Source organism: Triplophysa dalaica, chromosome 12, assembly GCF_015846415.1.
Source record: "Triplophysa dalaica isolate WHDGS20190420 chromosome 12, ASM1584641v1, whole genome shotgun sequence".
NCBI lineage: Eukaryota > Metazoa > Chordata > Actinopteri > Cypriniformes > Nemacheilidae > Triplophysa > Triplophysa dalaica.
In genome coordinates, this window is record NC_079553.1 from 19,500,843 (window position 1) to 19,516,925 (window position 16,083).

At 36.7% G+C, this 16,083-nt stretch overlaps 1 protein-coding gene across 1 annotated transcript; it reads right to left on the minus strand.

Annotated features, from left to right (window-relative positions):
- Positions 1–1,872: 1,872 nt before the first annotated feature.
- On the minus strand, positions 1,873–16,005 carry hpn (hepsin). The gene is made up of 13 exons (XM_056763123.1): positions 15,796–16,005; positions 15,159–15,267; positions 11,172–11,273; positions 11,041–11,082; positions 10,400–10,529; positions 10,180–10,296; positions 9,591–9,631; positions 9,341–9,506; positions 8,328–8,524; positions 7,183–7,278; positions 5,514–5,656; positions 4,616–4,780; positions 1,873–4,538 (listed from the first exon to the last, which is right to left on the minus strand). The coding sequence occupies exons 2-13, from the start codon at positions 15,175–15,177 to the stop codon at positions 4,485–4,487; spliced, it is 1,272 nt and encodes a 423-aa protein (XP_056619101.1). The 5' UTR covers positions 15,178–15,267; positions 15,796–16,005; the 3' UTR covers positions 1,873–4,484.
- Between the last annotated feature and the right edge of the window lie 78 nt (positions 16,006–16,083).

The window sequence follows — 16,083 nt, forward strand, 5'->3', positions numbered from 1 at the left end:
AAATCCTACCGGATCAGCTGATGGTTCATAAAGACAAAAATACTTTCTGTTGATATCTTTTTAGCAGGGACATCTTCTCAAATGGCATCAACCTACCATATACATAAAGGTATCCAATTCTGTCATTTAGTGAGGCGACCTGGCACAAGAACAAGGTTCCGTTGTCATCTTCAGATGTTGACGCAATGTCCCAAACAGCAACTTCTCCGCTGCTTCTTGACTCACAATGGGCCCTTATTGACTGGGGGAAAGATATGAGATGTTTTAATAGCACATAGAGGGAACTGTGGAAAGATTTGCTATTGCTTGGAGATAAAGTTTGTTGTCCATTCTAATGCCTATTACCAGTCAAAAGTTTTGACACTAACTGTAAACCAAAAACCCAATAATGATTAAAACACATCCCAGTATGCACCCGGATGAGAGAGTAACTTAAGTGTGTAATCTAGTCTGAACTGAAGAAGCTCAAATGTAAATTAGTTTTGATTTGTTTAACATTTTAGTCACCTCATAATTCCGAAACTTTTAATGGTGGCACACGTAATTAAACTCAAAGTGTCTAAACGTTGGACTGGTAATGGAGTCAGCACAATAACTTAAATTAAAGTGCTTCACCTGTGATGGTAGGTATGTCGTTTTTTGTCCAGGACAAGTCACAGTAGTATTGACTTTAGGGCCGATGATGGAAAAGTGGATTCTCTCGTAAATGGTCATTCCACTCACACCACATTGAAACGAAACACTTTTCCCAGTCTCCGAGGTCAGATTTTGAGGGCTCAGCATGTATGATGCGCCTAATGTGTAATAAGAGAGACAGACAAGAGACACAACATTGGAAGGAGGCTTTAACCGAGTGTTTATGTTGCGTGTGCTCATTTGACTAAGAAATTACAAACTTTTGAGTATTCCAATGACCTCATCTAGATGCGGAAAAATTTGTCTTTAAACTTCACTATCCACTAATACATCAAATGAAATAATATATAAACTTAAAACTGATTAATCACACTTAAAGAAAACAATGCAGTAAATTAAAGTCAGTTAAAAAAGACATTTAAAAAGCAGTAAATGTCAACAACAGATGTTGAATGTTGAAATTGAAATATGTATGTATTTTTTTTCTTTTTAAGGTAACAGTTTAAATTAACTAACACTTTTAATATTGCTGTGTCAAAAGGAATCATACGCCAACAAAATACAGTCATTTCTTGCTTTCTTGTAGTCAGCACATAATAGAAATTGAAAACACACCTTTTGCATGTGAAGCAAACTGCAGCAACACGACCAGAAGCCACAGCAGATGGGTAACCACTTGTCCTGTGTTAGAAACCTTCATCCTGTCCATTTTACTAGTTGAACCGCAAAGTGTTATGTGCCCTCCGACCAGGGCCCCAAGATGCCCTTTTTATATATCCAATCCTTTGAACGTTCACGCAGCGCCAGTAGACGAGTGCTCTTCACTTTCTCAGTAGACACAACAGTGGAAATGATGGAGGATGCTAATTTGCAAAGAGCTCGTCCAAGAATTTTTTGGGTTGGGCTGGGACATACCCCAGCCTTTAGCGAGATGCTCTTCTTACACGTTCCTGTGTGCTTTGCACTGATTTCCTTATGGTTTCCCTTGTTCCAGGACTTACTAAACTACCATTTGTGTATAAGCAATTTTACTTTCAAAGCAGCCATTTAAATTTACATCAGTCAAAGGGACGCACTTTTTCCACCCAGCATTGGTTCCATGAATTCTAAGGAATAGCATGCAACTCATATTCGAACACAGCAAAGAAACATTTTACTCATTTGTGAGGTTGAAAATTATCCTTTTATCTCTTTGTCATGAATCCAGATTAAACAGAGGCATAATCGACCACAAAGTCGCTTTGTCATTTCCAACAATATTTTATTAAAAATCAAGAAAATTAAGTCATTCTTTACAGTCAAATAGGTGAGATTTGTATTTGTGAAAGTATTGTACATACATTCAATACTAAATAGTTTCATGAACATCAAAAGAAAACAAAAATGTACTGTGTATATATATGTCTAGTCTCTCTTTTTTCTTGCTCTCTTTCTCTCACTATACACTTACGTACACACACACACACACACACACGCACGCACACGCACGCACACACGCACGCACACACGCACGCACACACGCACGCACACACACACACACAAATAGACTCAAAACCCTTGCTTGAGTTATTCTCTTATCCTGTTTATACGTTAGGCCTTCAGAGCTACTAAATTTCTAGAACAGTCTCAAAGGCAATGGTAGAAAATGAGGATCACAACGTAGCAGCTTAAAATAAAATTAGACATAAAACTGAATTAAACAGTGCATTGCATAGTAAAGAAGCTGGATATATTTACAACAATAAAGCAACAATACTGACTGCCACAACATTACTCAAATAGTTCGTCCAAGCTTTGGTTTGTGTCTTTACATTACTGTTTTTTATTCAGGTAGATCGGTACTCCAAAAATCTTTTAAAACCTTGGCATCGATTTGGCCGTAGTGTGTTTGCAGTTTACATTCATAAAATCTTTGTAGTACAACCATGGCACATTTTACAGAGACCTGTATTACTCTAGAAATTCATGAGAAAGTCTTACATATAAACTTACAAAATGTTTTGCCTTCATATATAAAGTTATGTTGCCGTACTGTACCTGTGTCATTATACTAGTAAACACATTTTTTGTAAATACTGCATTTCAGTTTTAATAAACTCTATTTTTAACTACTGTCTGGGGTTTGATCATTCTGTTTGTCCATTCAGTCTCTGATATGTAAAAATGTTTTAAACATAAATCAATGAAATCTTTTTTATAATGGTCAATTGCAATCAGTGTTGGGGAACGTTACTTTTAAAAGTAATGCATTACAACTTTCTGTCTTTATTTAGAAAGTTTTGCATATTGGTATTCCCGACTACTCATTCTCTTTGAGGCCTTCCAGGCATTTTTTGGCATATGGACAGTTTCAGCAGCAATTACATAACTCAAAGCCCAAACTTTACTTCCGACCTGTGCAAAGAATCAATAACCGTTGAGTTGCTTTAATTTAAAGTGATAGTTCGCCCAAAAATGACATTTCTGTCATCATTTACAGACTCTCAGATTGTTTTGAACCTGTATAAATTTCTTTGTTCTGCTAAACACATAGGAAGATGTTTGGAAGAATGTCAGTTACCAAACAGATCTCATCCCCCAGTGACTCCCATATCTTCCCTAAGGCTGTAAATGGGAGATGACATCCGTTTGATTACTGACATTATTCCAAATATCTTCCTCTGTTCAGTAGAATAAAAGATCTATTCAGGTTTGAAAGAATCTGAGGGTGAGTAAAGGTTTACCCCAAAATAAAAAAATCTCTCATTATTTAATACAATTAATATACATTAAATATATTGTAAAATAAATTGTTATAACCAAACACAGACAGGAAGTTAACTTTGGGCTAGGCCAAGCATCCAACGAAACTGTCTATTGAGACTTTCTTTGTTGCAGTTGTGTTTGCTGTAATACATTCAGCAACACAGCCTTTATAACACACCTTTTCTTTTAAAATCCAATTTAGACTATTGTTAAATTCTGACCACTTATTGAGGGTTATATCTACACCATTACAACTTTTTTATTAAAAAGTTCAAAATCATAAATTTTGTAAAGTAGTAGGCAATGGCCTAAAGATAAAAAATTTAGAGTAGTTGTAGCGGTTTCTCTAAAATGAAATCACAAAGTAAATTTACGGCCCATTGAAATAATGAAAAAAGTGCCAAATAGGCTTTTTACTGCCTAAGTCAAATAGGTAACGCTCAATGGTAGGATTTTGTGCATAACTATAAGCGCAGGTAAACATTTAATAAAGTTATCTTTGACAAAATAGGGCAAAATATGGATTTAAAAATAACGAGAATATTTCCATTGCAGAAATTGAATTCTTTGGCCTTCTGTACCATCTCTGTGCCTGACTAAGGTCTTTAAAAAGTAATGGCATGACTTTAGAAGAATAAATCTGGTTACATAATGCATGTTACTTGTAACCGATTACCCCAACACGGCTTGCAATATTAAATGAATACAAAAGGAAACAATACATCTAGAGTCAACTCTAAAATACACTCTGTGCAGACCAATGTTTTACAAAAACATTAAGCATTTTTTTCTATATATCTTTGTAAAAGGTATTTTTTACTTTCATGTTTTTCTGAATTCCTTTTTTGGAGATTATCTGACAATTTTGGTGACAAAGTTTAAAGAAAAATTAAGCATTTTTCATTGTTATTAAAATTGCACATCATCAAAAATAGTTTCTGGTCTCTATGAGTCATTTTCCTCAAAACATGTTGATCAACACCGAACATCTGTGCTCGGTCTGATCAACATAAGATGTCTGATCTCGGGCTGATCAGAGCTACAAATCTGAGCTCCACTTAGAATTTTTCAGTCTTATGAAGAACATTTTCCATTTTTAAAGGCTATGGAGTTACAGCCCGGGCCATTTTGTGCACTCCTGGGGAATTTTCGTACATCTATGGAGAGGAAGTGACACAGTTTGCCTTATGATAAGAGTGAGTGTAGTTGATAGAGAGGTCATCAAGCTACTCACCCTCATGGCTGCAGATATCCAGGGCAGGAAGCGAGACACGCGGGTGTAGACGCCAGGCTTTTTGGCCATGGCACAGCCTGTGCCCCAACTCACCACTCCCATCAGACGATAGCGGCTGGTCTTAGAAAGAATGTCAGCTGCTACGAACGGACCACCGCTGTCTCCCTGACATCATAGGAGAGACAACATAAAAATCATTTAATGAGATTATATCTATTCAGGGAAATATTAGAAAACATTTTCCATTATAATTGGTTCACTTTCTAGGACAAAGGGACAGATACAAATGTGTACAAGCATCCATCTTTAAGATGAAACACATTACAGCCTTAGATTTGAAGCAAACTGAATTTGAAAATCGACAAAACAAGGGTAGGAGGAACCATAAATCATTGGGAACGACGAAATCAGTCAGTATAGTTAAATATATATTAAAGTAATTGATGTTTAATATACAAAATAGATGAGAATGAGATAATAAAATATTCAAATGTATACAAATGTAAACACCGCTTGTGAGGGTGGAAAGACTGACTTGTTAACATCTTTTGCTCTTTAGGCACAATGTACTGTAACAGCCAGCTGTTTTATTGGTGAACATTTACTGAATGATTTCTGACTTATCAGACATAAAGTTTAAAGCACACAAACGGTGAGGTTTCTCCAGAAACATATGAAAACGGATAGGAACCTCTTAGCTTATGGTCCGGCTGTCTTGTACGTTCAAATTCTGCTAAAACTTTTCTTTATGAATAAAATGAGGAGGATTTTTACTTTCAGAATCCTGTCTTGATCGCCACGGCAACATAATACAGGTAAGAACACCACCCTCTTGTGGCCATAGTATGCCACCGCTGTTTGGATGATGACGTCATAGAAAGTGCAGTAGTTGTGATACCTGGCAGGAGTCGGTTCCTCCCTTCTCATATCCAGCACAGAACATGGTGGTTGTGATCTGGTTGTCATAGTAATCCGGCCCGTTGCACACAGCATCACTGATGATGGGAACATGAGCTTCTTGGAGGACATTAGCTTGAGTACCTACAAGAGGAAGTAAAGGAACACACTCAAAGGTACTGTACTAAAGGTTTTAGGTATAAAAATCAATAGGAAGACAGTAGTAGCTATACCTAAAGTGCAACATATCATAACGTAAAGTGATATTTGAAAATGTAATTTGACTTGTACTTAATAAAATGAACTTTACACATTAGTTTTAGCATACATTTAGTTTGTGTTGTGCCTGTTTTGTGTATTATTGAAAAATTATTTCATGCAAGATACAAGAAAAGCCTGTTTTTAGACTACGAGCTTGCCTTGCAAAACAACATTTCCCATAATTCTCTGTAAAGTAGAAATACACAGATAAAGCATTTACTATTTTCCTATTGTGTACATTTCATAACCGTGATCAAATCAACATGACTTTAAGCTGTTGAGGACCATAGAAAATAAAAGTGTTATAAAACTGGAGATGTGTTCACTGAAAATACTCTTAATGGACGTGCAGTAGGCATGAGGACAGTAAAAAAAGATATTAAATAAACATAAATAAAAGCCACCTTCAGCATTTTTTTCCAAAATTATACACATACTGTAGCCATTTTAACATCAGAAGGGTCAGAGGTCATCAGCACACAGCCCATTTTTTGAGACCGCGCGGACGTGCCGCGTACAACAGCGCATGCGCAAAAAAGTGCACTCGTCTACTAGGGGTCAATACCCACACAGAAAGTGTGCAGTATGCCGTTGTCGAGGAAGAATGATACAAAACCAACACGCTGAAAGGAAGAACAGTAAGCTTAGAAGCATATCCTTCACCAACTATTTGGTTGTTCTTCTTGTTGTTTGTTCAGATTGTTTGCAATGGCGAAAACACTTCCTCAATCATTAATTTGCAGTATATCTGTAAATGATGCGACTCAGCGCTGCCCTCTAGCGGTCTGGTAGAGAACACATACTCATTTGTATTGTACGAGTTGGACTCGGACGTCCGCTCTTAATAAAGTATACACGCAGGTTTCCACTTTACCAACAGGAATTATGCAGGCAAACCATACCCAAAAATGCATCAACCAAAAATAACCATAAATCATCAACTTTGATGGACGAACAAGAAGAAGAAGTGCACTTTCACGTATTAAGTGCACATAGACACTTAGGAAAATTAACCATGGTTTTATTATAGTAAAAGTGCATTATCCATGTTTCTTTTGGCAGATTGATTACCATTTGTATTACTAAAGGTTAACTACACATATCACTTTTGAATTTAAGAGATTAGATCCTAGTACATTTGTGGTGACTTTGGTTTTACCACAATTAAAACCACATAATTATGGTTATTTGTGTTCTTTATAAATTGAAATCAGGGTTGTGATCATCAGCCGCAGGCTATGTAGTTCGAACACAACCCAAGTCACGGACACAAAGGTCAAAGACAGAGTGAGGCAGACAGACAGAGGGTCTCAAGTTTCAGGTAAAAATAGATAGACAGTTTGTGCACTATTTCAGATAAATTTAATTATGCACAGAATAAAAAAAATTAACCTGCTGCTGTGACTAACCATAATACTCCACATTACCCCATCCGGTTACCGTACCCATCTGTCCATCCACCAGCCGCTGGCCGTAGGTGGGAAGACACACTGGTTGGATGAAATCTGTCACACAGCAGAGAGGAAAACGACAGATAAGCCAGAAATAGGTGATTCTATACACATTTTTATGACAACTGTCATGTTGTGCATGCTTTTGTACATGCCACATACAAGATTCAGAACAGTAGAATTATGTATGAATTGTAACTATTCTTCCTACCTATTCTCTATTTTGTTAATGTACATATAAGTGTATGCACACACAAAACTGCCTAAATCTAAATGTAGTGCCTTGATAGGACACTAGAGGGAAACATTTTTCTGAAGAGATTTAGTATCTTAATCTCACATCTAATAATCACAGACACAGTAGGTAAATAAATACAATATTTTAAAAAACACTTTGAAACATATTCCCTATAATATTTGAGTTAACATGTACAGAGAACAGCGTGTGAGGAAGAGCTTTGTATTACTTGAAAATTCTGCCTGTCTATTGTCCTTTGTTTTCAGTCAAGAAGCCATGGAAAAAGGGGAGCTTTGTTCTCAAGACTAGCAGCCTGAGACCAGAGGGAGGTTTCAATAGTTCAACCATACCTCTGCTTCAATAAAAAAAACACTAAAACAGTCTCCAAGAAAACTACTACCAGTTGTGCACATTGTATTTTAAAGGTTATTTGTTCATTGCTTCTTCTAAAAAAATGAGGACCACCTTCATTAAACACTTTTCAGCACATAATTCTGAAGCCATTTGTGGTACAACAATACAACATTTAAAATATTTTAAAACCAAAAATGTTATAGTCAATTTAATCCTGATAGTTCTAATAAAGGCCTACTTATAATATTCTCTTTCATAATTTTTTTCACCCTCATGTTATTCTAAACCTGTATGACTTTCTTTTTTCTGCAGAACACAAAATAGTTTTTTTTTTAAGAATGCTGGTAACCAAACAACATCGACCCTATTCTGTTGTGTTCCAAGGAAAGCATGTCAAATATAGATTCGGAATGGCAAGAGACCAGTAACGATGTTGCTATTACAAATATCTTTCTTATTAAATGAAGAATTTAAAATATATTTTTTGTATGTCTCGTTGTAGAATACTGACCTGTAAACTGCAAAGGTTTGGTCAGTGCCAGGACTGCAATATCTCGACTGTTATCATCAATGTTGGCATCAACAAAGGGCAGGTAGCTGCTGTGATACACGACTGTTTTCACCTCAGCGATCACGACGTTCTTACGGATTGGGGTGTTATAGATAGTCCCCATAAGAACCCGCCAGCGTGAAGCGTGCCGATACCTCCTGAGAGGGCCAAAAGATACTGTAAGCTTGTTTTCTGTCATTTGATAAAAATGATTTATGCTGGTTCTTTGTGGAAACCAGGAGCTGTGGTTTCCTTATATTGAAAAGACCTGCATCCTTTAATCCTTCATCTTTCGTAAAATAGTACAGCATTCAGACAAAAGCTTTTCAATGGCGTCAAATTTCTTGTTTTCCCTTTGAATTAATTATGTTTTTGTTGGACCAATGACTATGTTTTTTCCTACTTAAAGCAAAAACATGCTTAATTTTATACCCAATACTTTTTTATATAAAACATCTGTAAGTGACTGTGTCTTGATTTACGAATGTGAAGATTTTTCTAAACGAAAATAAAAATCAGAAATTCACTTTTTACCGTGGCAACCACATAAAATAGAGTTTTCTCTCCCAAAGAATGATAATCATATCATAACTTTCTTACCCTTGAGATGGTTTAACAACCTTTAGACCCTCGTTCATCTTCGTAAAACAAACCAAGATCTTTCTGACCCCCAAAGACAGCAAAACAACGTACACTCAAAGCACAGAACGTTCGTAAGGCCATGCTTAAAATATCTCATGTGACTATACAGTTTTTCAAACTTCATCAGCGTTCACACGTCCACAAGAGCATGCAACATATAAAACATATAAACTAATCTTTTGTTCCAAAGATGAACGAATCTTATGGTTGTGCAACAACATTCAGGGTGAGTTACTCATGACAGAATTTTCATTCTTTATTAATGGATCCCTTTAAGTTTTGCTGTCAATCTCAACAGACATAAGGAAGACGTTTTTGCTGGTATGACTCACTCAGGAAAGCAGTGTGCTGCACTGACGATCCAGCGGTCAGAAATGATGGACCCACCACACTGATGAACCCCATCGTACTGTAAGCTAACCTGCCACGGCCATGAACCCTGACGGGCATCAACTCCACCTACGATCCTTTCCTCAGGAAGCATACGGCGACCACAGTCTAGAGATAGAGAAGAAATCAGCCCTTTGTTCTGCAGAAATATTCGATATGGTTTTGAAATTCACTTAAGTGCCATCAACTCACCATGACAAATCACTTCTAGAATCTGTCCTCGGTCACATTTACTGAAACAGCAAGTTTAAGTTAGTATTTTATAATATCTTAGTCCGAATATAATGCAAAACTTCATATATAAATATTAAAGATGGGGTGTGATTTCTGCAGCAGTAGATTAAATTTGAACACACACTATCTGGAAAGTGTTTAGAAGATGTTTCAAAAACTCTTATTTTGCCGTGTTTTTGTAGTCAATCCCTATAACCTCTATTTACAATTCCCTACATTATATACATAGTACATACTACATTAATGACGTACTAATACTACCTAAGAACACAAGCGAGCGTATTTGGACAAAGAGTGTGACATCTCCTTCAATCACTGGAGTTCATTATTATATATTTTTAGACATTGAATGTACATTCATTCTACATGTTATTGCAGTGCATCATGGGATTGAATGTTTATTTGCCTTTACATATGCTTTATTAGTGCGTTCTCTATGAGGCACGTTGTTTTTTCAATGCAGTTGGTTGTTGCTACAGTACTCAACTGAAATGACCTTTCATCCATTTGGTATCGAGTATTCGTTGTATAAAAGGATGCGTCTTACCAAGGATACAGAGCTGTTTTTATCTTCTTCCCGTAAGTTAACTCGGTCTCTTTCACGCAGAAAAAATCCTGATCTCCGCTGCTTTCGGGCGCACATGTTAGTGAGAAATTTACTGCTCTGAATAAAAAGGGAAATTTAAATCAAGACCTCAATAAAGCATTTTCTGACTTATCGAAATCTGGTTTTGGCTACCTTCTGGTCTGGTCCTTTCTCAGCTTACCTGACAAAGCCCATTTCCTCACAGCTGATGTTGGCGATGAGCTGGTTGGCGCTGGACGAGCAGACGTGTTTCCATCTTCTCTGTGTGGAGTCAAACACTCTCAGCCTCTGATCTGCGGCGCTCACCTGAACTGCAGGACATAATCAACACGAAATATTTACATTTTATATTTCAGATTTACCTTTATGCATTCATATTTACTGTTAACATGTTAACTGTAGATTCAATATATAATACAATATCCTGCATAACAAACAACAATACAATGAGATATAATATACATCATATTTTGATAATAATATAGGTTTTATTTTTACTGTCAATTAGTTCCTAGTTTAATTCGGGTTCTTTTTACATTCATTGCAAAAACTTTTTTATTCTACTACTATTATTCATTTGCATTTACCTTGCTGGTTTTATCTGTAATGGTATGTACTGTATGCTATGTTCTTGTTTTACTTTTATTGTCTCAGTAAATTGTTTGTTCCTCTTTTACCATTTTTACCATCTTGATTCTTGACAGTATATTATATTTAGAAAAATCGGATTAATGAGTATGAAACATAATCAATAACTAAATTCATAATAAAATGTGTATTTGTGATTTTTAAAAGTCGTTTAATTCAAACAACAACACTTACCATTATACAGTCCTGTATCTTCTGTTGTTTTAAGATATGTGACTGTCAAACAAACAACACAATATTTATCAAGTATGCAATATATACAATAAATCAGCCATGTCAAAATACAAGAGTGCCAAAAGTCTCACCAAGAGCCCAGATTGCGGCTCCCAGACCCCCCAGAATGATGACAATCATACCCACAGTACAGACCACTCGACATGGACTGAGGATGGTCATCCCTGGACTTCCTGTCAAACAGAAACCAGCAACACCTTCAATACAGGAAAAACCAATCTAATACTATTATAGTTTGCAAAGTTAAAACATGAATGCAAGATATTATGAACCTCTTGAAATAATGCCCAAGAGCAAACACATAAAACCATGACAGAGCTGATGAAATGAACACAGCGCAGAACGGGATCAATATTCCAAAGTCCTCCATTTCTTACCGCTAAAGCAAACCTGCGACATAATGTTAGTGTCATGATAATCTCTCTCTCTCTCACTCTCTCTCTCTCCACACACAAACCAGTGTCAGCATGTACAGACAAAACTCCAGAGGTGTGACCAGTGTCACAAACATATCCAGATCATATCCAGACCAATCAATCATCATTTTTGGGTGAACTTCATGTCTCCTGATTTTTCAAATTTGCCTCCAGAGAACAAATGGTCTGTAATAATAATCTAACATTTCTCCTCTGGAGTTGCAAATAAAATATACAAACAACATCTCAAACTTTGGCCAGTTTTCCAAGTCATAATTAAACACTACATTTGATATTACATATAAAACATTCCTCATCAACATAACAAATTATGTTATCCATGGGAGAGCAAGATACCTGCAATGGCATAAGATTCTGCAAAGATCTCTGATCACTTATGATCACCAATAAATGCACAAGAAACTGAACAAACTGCCTGATAAAACCAAAGCAAACTTTTGGCGTATAGGAAGGACCCCCATTAGAATTTAGATGGCCCTAAAAAGCATTTACGCATTTGACCGATGCTTTCATTCTAAATGACTTACAGTAAATGCATTTTATCATCATGTCCTTGCAAATTGAACCCATGACACGTGTTTGCTCAATCCATGTTATACAAGGGTTAGCAGTGCAAAAATGCATTTAGTGAGCTCTCATTGCCCTAACAACGGCACAGATAATGAGATGTTCGTGTACATATACACAACATATGATGTTGCAAGATCTAGAAGGCTTTGACTTTGATAGGCAAGTGTCCCTTTGGAGACACGTGGGGTCTAAAAAATCTGGGTTGTTTTTACACATGCTCTAGTTTGGTCAGATATGGACAAACTAAAATAGTTTATATTAACCGATAGAAATTTATTTGAAAATGCTGGGTTGCTTTCAACCACATGTCGGGTCCAAGCCATTGGGTAATATAAACATAAATGTTCATATTTGATCCAACCGTGGGTTGAAACAATGCAAGTTTAGGTTTGTTGTCTGAGCAGTCTATACGTGAATTTGCAATATACCACCCCAGAGTGTGTCTGCCACCAGTTATTATACAAGAAAACTGAAACTGCGTAATGTTTTCTCTGTCTGCCTTCTCATGTGTCATTCCTGAGGACTTCTACTCCTCACCGGCTCAGTCTGCGTCTCGACTGCACCTGCCTTGAACTATTTGATAAGAGAACAAGTAGCACTTTTGTCTGAGTGGGGATGTGAATGAGAGAGCGAGAGAGAGCATTTCTTCATGGTACACTGCCCCCTCTCTCTTTTTCTCTCTCTTTCTATCTGCTTAAGATGTCAATACCTGTCTGATACAAATTACGGGCCGATCCTCTGTGCATACACAATCACAAAATTATACGAAATTGTGAGGTAAAACATGCAAGTCAAAGATGTTCATGTCATTCTAAAAGTCAGTCGCGGTATCACACAAACCCAGAAACAAAACAGTTTGACATGTTCACAATGTAACAACTCTGGAACATTCCCAACAGTCTGGTGTAATGAAATGTATCCACTGTCAGGAATGTCTTGGGTCTTAGGTCAAGATCTCTATAAGCTCAAAAGCTGTTAGACTTTGCTGTAATTTTTACAGTTACTTACTACAAAATGTCCAGTGAAATACTATAATCTTGTTTTACTGTTAATTACTGTAGTATGCATTGCATTATCGGTATTGTTATGACGTAATTTTGTAATTTACAGTGACATACTGTATGTGGGGAATTTACATTAGGCTACTCTACTGTTGTCTTGACACAACAGCAGTGCTACTGTATTTGAAGACTGACTTTTATCAGTGAAGATATAAAAAAAATGTATCACTTAAAATTTTGCATAGGCCTATAGAAACATTTAAAAGTGTATTTGGAAATTGTTTAAGAAACAGGAAAGGATAACTAAAGCCTGCAAGCATGAAGCCAAATGTGAACTGACCACTGCAAAGGCGTATTTTAGTGTAATAACCGCGGAGCTGGCAATCCTGCCCTGATCACGACTGTTGGTGTGACTGAGAGCGACACCTGAGTGAATGGCTGACCGAAGGTAAAAATTGCAATTACGCGTTTTCTGTAAAATACCTAGCGAAATGTTAATTAGTCCGTGATCCCGGTGTACGTTTAGTTTCACTTACTTAAATTTTCATTTAAATATTAATGTTGCTGCTTAGGAGAACTATTTCCCAAGTTTACCATGCACTGAGCAGCAGCAAGCAGGGCAGTTAAACTGCCAAAAGTTAAAAATAGTACTGTTATTTTTTCACAACATGTAGTTTTCAGACATATTAGGAGTTTTTAAAGTTCAGATCTGCAGTCGGTTTATAAAGATAGCATCTTTTTTTAAATTAACTTGGACGAATTTGGATATATGAGCTCCAGGCGGTCATCAGAGCTCAGAGGTCATGTACCCCGCCCAACGCAGCCTGACCTCGTAAGTGCTTCTTTATTCACCGCTGGCTGTGATGTCTCTGTAGCGGTTGACCATGAGATAAATAGTGAGATTATCAATCATGCTTGTATGTCTATGGCAACCACAAAATCATTCAGAAATTGCAACGTGTTATATCAGGGTTCAATGTTCTGAAACTGTGTAATTTTTTCTCTGTCTGCCTTCTCATGTGTTATTCCAGAGAATTTCACCTGCTCATCGTCTCAGTCTGCGGCTCCACAGCACCTGACGTGACCTATTTGACCAGAGAACAAGTAGCACTTTTGTGTGAGTGGGGGTGAGTATGAGAGGGAGAGAGAAACTTTCTTCGTGGTACACTACCCTCTTTCTCTATTTCTCTCGCTTTCACTCTGCTTAAGATGTCGATAGCTGTCTGATGGAAATAACAGGCCGATTCTCAACACAAACAAAAACATACAATTTTACAAAACTGTGAAGAAATCGAGCACATACATGCAAGTCAAAAATGTTCAAGTCATTCTAAAAGTCAGTCGCGGTATCACACAACACAGAAACAAAACTGTTTGGGATTATCACAATGTAACAACTCTGGAACATTCCCAACAATTGCTGTCTCCCTTATGAAATGTATCAGGAACGTCTTGGGTCTTAGGTCCAGAACATTTCTCTAACCTCTGAGATTTATAATTTTGGGTTTCCGGCACATACTAAAGCAGGAATATGGTGGCTCATGAGAAAAATTGCCTCAGGGCAATCAAAAAAAATCTAGATGTGCTTTGTAGGTGCCTATTGACACACCTTTTGTCGAGTATTATGGTAATATATCCAATTTCTTTATCAAAAGATCTACAGCTATACACAAATGTGAACAATTTCTTGATTGCTTCCTCACACTGGACAATTAAAACACTTGAAACCTTGACCCCTAAAATATGATACATTGCAAGAAATTAAAAAAACTTCTACAGTTCACATCTAAACAAAATTTGCTACAGAATGTTTAATTCAACATAATTTAACTTTAAACACTTCTCCTTCAGGACCCATATGACATAAACGGCTGTACGGGCACTCCACATCATGTCTTGTTTGAAACCCTTTGGCCTTGTCAACGCACACAGTTCCAGTTTGACCAAAACAAATGAATAACATCATATCACAAGCCAGCTTGGTTAATCTTTAACAAAAGTCGTCTGATGTCAAAAAAGCAGAGGAACATCAGTCTGTCTGAGCACTCACCAATCTTGTTCTCCTTCATTTGAATCCAATACGAGAAGATGAAAAAATGTTTTCCAATGATGGCTCCTTAAAACTGTGCTGGATTTGATTTGCCTTATTTTTCTCTGACCTGAAAATGTAAAATGGAGAAAAATGTTTATAAAAATAATCCAGCCACGGTCATGGACCAAGATGGGTTAAACAAGTTAAATAAACCAAAGGGCAAAGTGAGTGAACAATTTACCAGGCCACATCTAATTTCTATGCTTAACAGCCGTTATCATTTATACGAAGACATTTGTATTCAGATAAAATAATCCCTATGGATTTCCATTATTTAGGATTTAAATGAATGAAGTTGAAAATTAATACTTTAATGTTCACAAAAAGTTAGCATAGGCCTATTTCAAGTCCAAGAAAAAAAAAACATGTTTTAATTTTACATTAAAATAGAAAATCAGTATAATACTAAAGGAAGTAGCTTTACATATTAGGGCCTAACAATCGACATCTGAACAACCAAATTCAATTTAAGGACCTACAGGACTATTATCATCATCATTGACATATCATTTTACATTAAACATGACATACAGGATTACAATATTTTTTTTCCATTTTGTATACCTAATTGTAAAATAAATATTTTGAAGTTTACCTTTTTGCTGCAGCTACTTGAATAAACTTTTAAATATAAAACAAAGACTCGATGAAGAAAATCAGGAGTTTCCTTCAAATATCCGCGTGGACATTTCGCTTTCCCCGGAGAATCGCCAGGCTTTTTCCCCCGTTAAATGATACTATTCTCCAGTGATCTGGACAGCTGATCACCTCACCCTCACTCCCGTTTCTGCTGTTTGCACGGTATGAATCCTCCCTCTTCCGGTCAGCAGAGTGCGCATTGGGCCGCAGGTGTGAGCAGGTGCGCGCGCGCGCGCTGGACAGG

Coding starts and splice junctions, on each gene's coding strand:
- hpn (XM_056763123.1), bottom strand. Junction 5,657..7,182: donor GGGTAATGTGGAGTATTATG/GTTAGTCACAGC, acceptor TTCCTCTTGTAG/GTACTCAAGCTAATGTCCTC. Junction 4,539..4,615: donor GGATATCTGCAGCCATGAGG/GTGAGTAGCTTG, acceptor TCCTCTCCATAG/ATGTACGAAAATTCCCCAGG.